General features: G+C 50.4%; 1 protein-coding gene across 2 annotated transcripts; it reads left to right on the top strand.

The window, feature by feature from the left end:
- Window positions 1-3,464: 3,464 nt before the first annotated feature.
- Window positions 3,465-6,697, top strand: Cimap1c (ciliary microtubule associated protein 1C). 2 transcript variants are annotated; one of them, XM_021173092.2, is made up of 5 exons: window positions 3,465-3,528; window positions 3,620-3,748; window positions 4,550-4,660; window positions 5,330-5,443; window positions 6,120-6,697. In XM_021173092.2, exons 2-5 carry the CDS (start codon window positions 3,628-3,630, stop codon window positions 6,599-6,601), a joined length of 828 nt encoding a protein of 275 aa, XP_021028751.1. In that variant the 5' UTR covers window positions 3,465-3,528; window positions 3,620-3,627; the 3' UTR covers window positions 6,602-6,697. The 2 variants fall into 2 exon arrangements, with proteins under 2 accessions (XP_021028751.1, XP_085684390.1); XM_085828264.1 differs by lacking the exons at window positions 3,465-3,528; window positions 3,620-3,748; window positions 4,550-4,660 and adding an exon at window positions 4,719-4,795.
- The last annotated feature ends 3,934 nt before the right edge of the window (window positions 6,698-10,631 follow it).

Here is a 10,631-nt window from a genome sequence, read left to right as displayed (position 1 = left end):
TTTAGACATAGCACTCAGGAGACAGAGGCAAGCAATATCTATGAGTTCAAGGCCTGCCTGGTCTACATGGCAAGTTCCAGGACAGCCTGGGCTACATGGTCAGACCTGTACCCGACTTCCCCTTAGCAAACCAAGATAGTATAGTGGGTAGAAGCACTCACTAACTTGATGACCTGAATCCCTGGGTCCCATGGTAGAAGTAGAACACTGACTCTAAGAGTTCTCCTCTGTAGCATGTAGGCACCCATACAACACACAATAATAAAATGATAACAACTTCTGTGTGAGATGTACATACACTATACATCTGTGTAGAAGCCATCTGTGATAGTCACCATTGGGTAGCTTTCTCTATTGCTCCTCACCTTCTCTCATTGTACCTGAAGCTCACTGATCAGGTAAGCTGCAGGGCCAGGTACTCCTCCCCAGTGCTGGATTACAGGCACGCACTGCATCACCCAGCTTTTCATGAGGATCCTGGGAGCCCAGGCTCAGCTCCTCACGCTTGCATCGTAAGTACTTTACCCACTGAGCTTCATCTCGTGTGTCACCTGGTTGAGACTGAGCCTGCCAGGTTGCTTCCAGGCAAAGTTACTGTTTTCCATTTTTGTGATTAATAAACTTTTGCCAATACTGAAAGGTCGGGGTGAGGAAGAAGACCCAGAAGCAAGCCAGTAAAGGAACAGTGGAAACCAGGGACGAAAAACCAGGAGAAGATCTTGGAGCTGGGAGAGGGTCTGTGTGAAGCAGGAGGAGTGGTCGGCAGTGTTGGTTCAATGCTACCAAGTGGCCAAATCAGAAGAGGTTGCTAAGAGTCTACTGTGTTCAGCGTCTGCGTGCAGGTCTGTGGACATCTCATCCAACTTAGCTTGGGTGGAGCAATGGGCCTAAAGCCAGCTTTCAGTGAGTCAAGGAGGAAAGAGAGGCAGACTGGCCACCACAGAGAAAACACCCTTTGAGTAAATGGGTCTGTGAAATGGCAGAGACAGACAGGTAGGTACAGAGACATGTGTGGGCTCAAGGGCAGGGTTGTTTTTATTTTTAGAGATTATTTATTCATTTTATAACTGTGTGTGTATGCTTGAATGTATGTTTATGTACACCATGCATGCAGGGCTTAGATGGTAGAAGAGGGTATTGGACCCCCTGGAACTGTAGCTATGGGTGGTTATGATGTGGGTTCTGGGAGCTGAACCCCAGCCCTCTGGAAGAACTGGAAGTGTTCTTAGCCAGTGAGCCATCTCTTTAGGCCCTAGAGGCAGAGCCGTCAACAGGTGGAAGGAACCTTGGCTATCAGAGGTGATAAGAGTTGCCAGTAGAAGGGCTAGAGAGATGGCTCAGTGGTTAAGAGCACCGACTGCTCTTCCGAAGGTCCCGAGTTCAAATCCCAGCAACCACATGGTGGCTCACAACCATCCGTAACGAAATCTGATGCCCTCTTCTAGAGTGTCTGAAGACAGCTATAGTGTACTTACATATAATAAATCAATAAATCAAAAAAAAAAAAAGAGTTGCCAGTAGATGTGGAAATTGGAAGAGCAGCCATAGCTTCCAGGGGAAGCTCGTTGAGAGGGCTGCAGCTCCAGCACTTCATAGTCTCTGTTTTCACTTGTGCAGGTGGGTAGGAACTGCATGGAGGTCCAGTCTTGTGGAGGGGAGTGAGGCATGCTGGGATAGTATCTGGGGACAGCAGAGCAAGCTGCTTCTACGTGAGGCTCAATGAGGTTGCCAAATCCAAGGCTGAGAGCTCTGAAGGCAGGTGAGGAGGAGGAGGAGGAGGCAGGAGCTCATTGGTCTGGTACATAGACTGCTGGGGAGTAGGAAACAGAGGGCTCTGTCTAGGAGGGCTCTGTCTAGGGAGGTGGCAGTTGGTATTGTTGGGAACAGGGCTTGGGAGGGACTTGGCAGAGGTCTTGGCGCATGAGGAGGACTGTGCATTGATTGGGGAGTGGATCTTAGGTGGACCAAAGTTACCAAGTCATGATAGGAGTTAGGAGGTAGCCATGAACCAGGGCTGCCACCGTGTTGTGAGGAACAGGTGGATACTGGAACCTATGTGACCAAAGCTGTGAATGGAAGAGCTATCATCTCAGGTCTGAAGCAGCCAAGGGCCTGCTTCAGAGGATCCCAGACTCCATCAGAGGTGCATGCCACAGAAGTGAGCAACTTGGGCCAGCTGAAGGTGGCATGTGACAGGAATAGAACAGACTCCTGGGAAGGAAGCACTTGGAGAACTCCACCAGGCAGGGGAGAGTGCTTACAGGGTGGGGTGAGATGAGACATGGTCCCCAGCAGAGGGGCTGCTGGTGGTGGCTGGGAGCCTGCTCTGTTCTGAGCCTTTCTGTCCCCAAGACTGTTGACTTTCCAGCATGCCTGATGATGGCTGCACTTGGCGGATGCCTAGAGTTCAGAGCACCCCCACAATGGCAGCTCTCTGAACAGGGAGACTGACCTGAAGAGATTCCTGCATTTTGTGTTCTGCTTCCTCTCCTGTCACTAATGACACTAAGGGGCTCAGGATAATTCCTTGCTCCCTGCTGTGGCCTCAGTGTCTACACCCCATCTAAAGGCCACTACCATTCATCCTTTAGTTCCCATGACAGACAGAGACCTTTCTTAACCTGGCTCAGATCTAATCTCAGTGGTGGATGTAAGGCTGGGTCCTGGATCCCTCTGGGCTCTTAGGCTGAAGCCATCTCTGGGATTTTCCTAGACCTGGGGCTCATCTCTCTGTCACATGGAGACTGCATAGCCATTGACACTCATATTTCCTAACATCCTCCCTCAGGTGTGCTCTCTATAAACCTACTGCTGTAGACCCCAGTGTGAGCCCTTTATCATCCTGTTTGTTCCCCACACTGTGTATGAAACGCTACCATTAGGCAAGTATTCCTTTAGCTAGATGTGGATCTTTAATGATATCGTGCTTTGGCAAAGGAATCTGGGAAGGGGCTGTGAGAGACCTTAGTGGGAGATAGGTTAGCTTACAGAAGTAGACTCTGATAGAAGAGAGGACTTATCCAGAGTCTAGAGGAGATAGGTGGAAAGGACACGGGGGCGGGTGTAGACCATCCCAGGGGCTGTAGGAGTGGGCAGGAGCCCTTCGCCCAGGACCCACTCAACCTTTCTGTCCCTGTCCCCAATTATAAAACACCTACTGGTAGTGAGCAGCTGGCTCAGGGTCCATGTCATTCACTACTCCCTTCCCAGACCAGGGGTATTGGGGAACGCCCAGGGCATTCAGCCTGGTTGGATATATGAGAGGACATGGAGCTGAATTTTCCTGTATCTGGGCTCTCAGCAGAGAGCTGCCATGCCACAGTTCAGGCACCACGGCAACGGGAGAAATAAACACTCCGGGCCTCACAGTCCAAGTTCTGCTGTGATGTGACATCATCCTCCACTCCAGCCACTGCCCCCCCCCCCCCCCCGCCTCCTGTTGCTGGCTGCACTTCTGTGGTGGCTTCAGCTGTTGAGCCGAGGCATCTTCTCACACAGCCCCTCCCCTAGCTGATTGGTGTCTCTGAAGTGGGTTGGGGAGTGAATAGAGGGGCCTGGGCAGGGGTACTGGCTCCCGGCTTCTCAGGCACTGTTTGTAACAGCTACTATTTTCTCTCAGCCTTCACTATGAAACAGTCCAAGGGGGCCAGGAACTATGTGTTCTACGCACAGCACCCAGAGAAAGAGGAAGAGGTGCCCTCATGGCATCAAATCAAGCAGACCCCTGTCATCATGGCCACAGTCAAAGGTGAGAGCAGCCCTATCCTAGGGCCCACTCTGCTAGCCTGCTGCTGAAGGCCTTGCCTGCCAGCCTTGCCTCCAGTGAAACTCCAGCAAACACTCCTCAGGACCTTAACACAACCTGAACCTCCAAGCTAAGCCCACCCACTGGCTCTGAGATGCTAGAAGAAGGTCAGGACATAGGGGCATACAGCATGTTTCAGGGATAAGGATTAGGAACTTTTAGCTTGGTTTTTACCTTTCAGGGTGCTAGGGACTGAACCCTGGGGCCCGTACGTTACAGGTGAGGGCTGGTCCACTCAGCCAAGTCACCACCAGCCCTGCCTTTAGTGATTTCTATTTCCTTCAAGCGGAGACCAGGCGAATGAATTCTCACTAAGTTGTCACTGACTGATTATTGGGAAGTGTCTTAGCGTGGTGAATGATGGAATGTTTGGGCTCTCTTGAGTCTCCCATCGCCAGTTACTGTGGCTGGATAGAGTGATGATTTCTTAGCCTCAGTATTGTTATCTGTAAGATGGAAAAAGATGAAAGTATCTGTCTTAATAAGGTTGTCTAGAGGCTCAACTGAAATAACCATATCAAGTGCCTAGCCTGAGTCTTGCTACAGGACCAAGCTCCCCATTGACTATGACGGTCGCCTCTCTCCTTACAGTGAGCTGGATCCACAGGAAATTGCCTTTTATCTCTGCATACTACCTTGTAGGGAACCAGCTGATGCCCAGCTCGTGGCAGTATGCCTTTAGCCAGAGCAAAGCCCCCGTGGGCTGAGGGCTGAGGCTAAAGGATGTCTTGTTTGTCGTCCCAGGTCCAGGGCCTGCCAAGTACCTCCGGTCATCCTGTACTGGCTATATAGCCCATGACATCTCCATGTTCCAGGAGCCAGCTTACAGTCTGCATACACGGCACACTAAGAAACGTGAGCAGTCCCCACTGTCTGTCCCTTAAGGGTCAGGTCTAATGTCCAAGGTTGCTGACACAGTCCACTGGGGGCTGTGGCTGGTGAAGATGGAGACAGAAGGAAGCCAGTAAGATGGACCCACACCATCTGAAGGTAGATCAGGCAGATCCCCACCCAGGGAGCTGAGGGGCCTGGGCCTGTCACTGGCAGAGCAGGGCTCTCTTTCCCTGGGGCTCTTTGGCTCTGGTGTCACTTATTCTGTTGCGGAAGCTTGTAGTAGTCAACGATGACCTGTGGCTGACAGCCAAGCCCAGTGAGATGAGAGGCTGGGCGGGGATATGGTCGTGTGTTTGGGGCCCTGAGGTCTAGGGTGACTGCCTCCCCGCCCCCCCCCCGCCTTAACATCCCTTTGGCAGAGGTTTCTTGGCTGGGGCTGAGCCCTTTCTCAATACTCCCAGTAGCTGCAGTGGTTGTCACTGCCCTTGGCACCAATCCGGATGTGTCTGCGGTAGGAGACTGACCACACACTGTGGTCCTGCCAGCAGCCTCCGGCAGCCTTGCACAAAAGGTCCCATTTTACAGATAAGGAAATCAAAGTCCACAGACAGCTAAGAGCCAAAGGAGTCTGAAGGGAGCCCTTGCTGGGGTGGCAGCTGTAACAGGCCAGCTCTTTTTTTTCCCTTGCAGGGATCATAGACATAAACAGCCCCGGACCTTGCTATTTCTTGGATCCCAAAGTAACTCGTTTTGGAATATCCACCTGCCCCCAGGTCCCCATGGAGGAGCGCATCTCCAACCCACGTAAGATTGGTTGGGAAAGTGGGTCATTGGGAGGATGAGGTGTGTGTGTGTGTTGTCCATCCTTAGCACCTGGAAAGGGACAAAGCAGGGCATACCCGAGAGTGCTGGCATCTCAATACACAACAAGACACAAATGTCAAAGCAGTTGGAAAGCAGAGGTAGGATAGCCTGGCCTACACAACCTGTTCCAGGTCAGCCAGGGTTACATAATAACTGTCTTTAAAAAGAGAAAATGGACACAATGTTGCCATTACTATGCACGTGTCCCTGTTTCCATTCATAGACCCCAGTGATAATATACATTAATATACATTGTGTTGTGATGTCACAGGGCTCTTGTCAAAGTAGTTACGTCTTCATGCTAATGAGTTCGCATATCTAGTGAGCTAAAGAAAATTTCCTGGTCCTGTCATGGGACACGGGGCAATGCCATCATGTTGACTGCCAAGGAATTATTGCTACAATGACAGTGATGGCTTTTGTATACAACAATGTCGCCATCCTGAGGACTGTCTTAGTGCCCTTTTCCTGCTCACAGTCCCATGTAATCCTAATGACCCAGGTCTGCTGCTGCACTGTTTGAAGGCCCTAGAGCTGGGCAAGAACTCAGCTCTCTTTGTGACCCAGCAGCTGGTGTCAGGAGCTGTGAGGCTCTCTCCACTTTCCTTATTTTCAGGCATAAATTGCACGCCAGCCTCCTGCAAGTACAACCTTGAGAAGACTCGACCCTCTGGGGAACGTCGGCCTCCCCAGTACACTTTTGGCTTCCGGTGTCCATATAGAGTGATGGATCCCAACCCTGCTCCTAACCAGTACCAGCTGCCAGTCACTCTGGGGACCAACATCCCTGTCTTCCGAGCTGCCCCTTCCTATAGTCTGGCTTCCACAAACAAGAATTGGTTCCACAAGGAGAATATAGCAGGAGGTCCCGGACCTGCTATGCATACCCGACCCGAGCCATCCGTCTACCAGAACCGCAGCCCCTTGTTTAGCATGGCCAAGCGCTTTGGCTATTCTTTGGACCACACGCTTCGGCCTGGCCCTGGCTCCCACGACATCCAGCCGGTCACTGTACACAAACCCCGCATACCTGCCTTCACCATGGGCATCAAACATTCACCCCACTTGTGCCCACTGATTGTGGACATTTGTGACTGAGGTCTCTGCTGTTGCATGCCCCTCCCTCCTGCCTCACATGCTATTTTCCTAGATCACATTGAGCAACTTGACTGTGGATTCTGGTAGCAGAGCTGGTGCCTGCTGAGTGGCCAGAATGCAGAGATATTGGATAAATATTTTTGTTTATTCATTCCTTTGTTTTGCAAACACTCTCAGCTGCTTCCTCTGGGCCTTGCTACGGATGAGGGGCTGGGGATCTTTGGTACGTTTATCTGGGTTTCCATGCTGGCCACTAGGTGACCTCCAGGGCTCCTGGGCAGGCCCACTTGAGCGTGGCCACTGACAAGCTGTGTGGTTTCCCCCCTTGTCTCTGGGTCTCATAGTCCTTTGCCAACAAGAACTGGGGATGGCCCTGGATGAAATCTAAACTCCCCCAGTTCTAGGGCTGTATCTCTGGTCCCTGGTTAGATGCAAACTAACCAGTCCCCAAGGTAGGAACAGTGAAGCCAGGGCATGGCCAAAATGGTTTGGGAAAAAAATCCAAATGGACACGTGGAAACTGCTGGGAGCAGGCAGTGGTAGAGAGACAGCACACAGGGTGACCAAAGGATGCAAGCTGAGGCGTTGCTCAAGTAAGGAGCTCTGGGCATACTCTGAGAGCTTTAGCTAGATGGGACAGTGGGGTTTTTTTCTTTTGGAGGGAGGTGTCGAGACAGGGTTTCTCTGTATAGCTCTGGCTGTCCTGGAACTCACTTTTGTAGACCAGGCTGGTCTCGAACTCGGAAATCCGCCTGCCTCTGCCTCCCAAGTGCTGAGATTAAAGGCGTGCGCCACCAACACCCGACTGGGACAGTGGTTTTGTTTGTTTGTCTTGTAGCCTAAGCTCTCCTTAGCCTTCCAAGAGTGGGATTAGCGCATAACACTACATCCAGTGAAGACACTGTATTCCTTAAGACTTTGAGCAGTTAGAGAAAGTCCGCCAGCCAGGGCAGTTGCTGGAGGCTGTGGTCAGCTTGTGGGATCCTGGGAGGGGGTTTGAGTGTCACACGCTATCTTTGGAGAGTGAGTCACTCACTCACTCACTCACTCACTCACTCACTCACTCACTCACTCACTCACTCACTCTGCCCCTAGTCTCAGTAGCTCAGCCTGGCAGAGGACGGATGGCAGTGTGGCCAGAAGAGGGCAGCACTGCCTTAGTCTTCAAGACCAGGCCTGGCTCCACCAGCTTCTGGGTGATAGGCACCTGCAGGCTGGAGCCTTCCAAATAGACACCTGCCAGTTCTTGACTCTCGGTCTTCCCCTCCAGACTCCCAATTCACCTCAATCCTTAGAGTGGTTCTCTCCCACTCTTTACCATAGGAAGGTGTTGACAGTTCCTGATCTGCAGTTTCCTAGGGCTCAGATCCCAGCGGCTGGGAACCTGGAAAGGAGAAAGGAAGGGCTATGGCCACAGACCTCCCCGGGCTCAACCAGAGGTGGACATCAGAACCAGAAACAGTATCTGATGGCTTGTCCCTCTATATTTTATTATTTTATTTTATTATTTTATTTTATTTTATTTTATTTTAAGACAAGGTCTCTCTTTGTAATCTTAGCTGTCCTGAAACTCACTATGTAGATCAGGTAGGCCTGTGTGTGTTAAGTGTTCATATGTTGGCACACACATGTATGTATGGGTACACATGCATATGTATATATGTGGAGACCACAGTCAACACTAGGAGTCTGCCTCAATTCCTCTCCACTTTAGTTTTCGAGATCAGGTTTCTCAGTGAACTAGAAGCTCTTCAGTTTAGCTGTTCTGGTTAGCCAGGGAATCTCCAGCAATCCTCCTGTCTCCTCCCCAGGGCTGGGGTGGGTTGCCATACCTGATAGGTGCTGGGCATCAACGTAAGACCTCATGCTTGCATGCCAGGCAGTTTACTGACTGAGTCATCTTTCCAGCTCTAGGATCTTGTTGTCTTTTAAAAGGCAGGGTTTTGCTGTGCAGCCAGCCCAAGCTGGTCTTGCCTCAGTCTCCTGAATGCTAGAATTTCAGGTGTGTGCCACTACATCTGGGTTAACATTGTGATTTTGGTTGAAATGAAAACTGAATTGAATAGACCTGAGTGTGGATGGCAAGGAACCGAGATCACTGTTGGAATATTAAAAGAGACACAGTAATGTTTAGGAAAGAGGTTTGTAGCAGCCACCTGGGTTCATACCTGGCTCAGAGCCCTGAAGTCTCTTCCTCACAGACCCTGAGTCCATCCATGTCTGTCCCATTATCCCCCAAATCTCGGCAAGGCTGGCTTGGGCAGAGAGAGAGAGAGAGAGAGAGAGAGAGAGAGAGAGAGAGAGAGAGAGAGCGCTTGCACAGGGACCCATCTGTCTTGCAGCAGATTAGAAAGATGTCATTTTGCCGACAATGCCATTTATCATACCGGCTGCAAAAATTAGTGATGCTTGGGCTGAAAATGTTGGGTAGGGGTGTGGGTGTGGGTGGCGGCTGTGAGTTTCCTGTGTCATCAGGTCAGGTGAGCCTCAGATCAGTATCTGAGCAGGCCTTTTCTTTTGTCTTTTTTTTTTTTTTTTTGGAGGTGGGGAGGGTTAGGTTTCAAGACAGGATTTCTCTGTGTAACAGAGCCCTGTCTGTCCTGAACTTGATTTGTAGACCAGGCTGGCCTCAAACTCACAGAGATCCACCTGCCTCTGCCTCCTGAGTGCTGGAATTAAAGGCATGGGCCAACATGCCTGGACTGAGCAGGCCTTTTGTGATGGAGTGCCTAATCCAAGCCAACACTGTTAGAAAGATGGAACTAAGTCCCAGGGCAAAGAAACAGTCCTGACTAGATAATAAATGAGTGGCCTGTCTCCAGATTAGTGTCTGAGTGTCACCAGGAGTGGGGCTTAGTGTGAGGTGAGCTTTTACTTGTCCTGGGGCTGAGTCCACTCTGTTTTTCACTAGACAGATCGCCGGGCCCCTAGGCTCACCAGATAAGAGTAGGGTCAGAGGACGTGCGAGCTAGAGGGACTCTTGGAATGGATTTGGGGTTCTGAGAGATGGAGAAAAGGAGGAAAGAGTCAGAATGCGTCACCTGTGGACTTATATCCCTGACTTACAGGTACATTGAGCCAAGATGTCTCTCAGAGAAATGGGAAAGCCACAGTTTACCTTCTACCACCTGCCCTCAAACATATCTGCCACACTGTCCTCCCAGGGAGCAAGCAAGAAGCTCCTCTAGATTTCACAGCAGACAATTCCCTCACCTCGTAACAGCCCAGGGACTCCAGCTACCTCCTCATCTCATACCCTGGGCTGGTTTACAGATGCACTCCAGCTCCCCAGAAGCAAAGGACATAGACTATAAGAGTAGTAGAGCTCATATATACATACATACATGCATACATACATGCATGAATGCATACATACATGCATATATAAATACATACACACATATACAAACATACATATACATACACATGCACACACACATATATACACATACATACATTTGCCTACACACATACATATACAAACATACACATACATACACATGCATACACATATATACACATACAAACACACATATACACATGCATACACACATATATACATATATACATATACAAACACACATACATACACATGCATACACATACACAATACACATATATTCATACATACAAACATACACACACACACATGCAGAGGTGGGGGCTGGGGTAGGAGGAGAGTGCCCTATGCTCATGAAGGAGTTGGGGTGCTCTGGGTCAAAGGTGTTGCTTATCCACCAGGATAAGTCAGGTGGTCTCTGCCAGCCCCCAGCACACAGAAGGAGCACCCAGAGTGAGGGTAGCTCTTTGGTTCTCATGCCTCAAGGAGCAGGGCTGATTGGAGAATGTCTCCTTGAGCCTTAAGGGTGGGAAGATGCACGACTCAGCTGTCCACAGTGGGGAGAAAACTTCCTGCTCTTCCCCTCTGTGTCTGCAGCCTCCCATCTGGTTTAGCTCTTCTCACTGGGTCTCCTTCCTCTCGTCCCCGACACTACTATCCTCCTTGACTCCTGTTTCCCTCTGCCCTGTT

This window comes from Mus caroli, unplaced genomic scaffold (genome assembly GCF_978045245.1).
Source record: "Mus caroli unplaced genomic scaffold, Mus_caroli_1 scaffold_11, whole genome shotgun sequence".
Classification (NCBI taxonomy): domain Eukaryota; kingdom Metazoa; phylum Chordata; class Mammalia; order Rodentia; family Muridae; genus Mus; species Mus caroli.
This window is presented reverse-complemented; position numbering and strand designations above follow the sequence as displayed.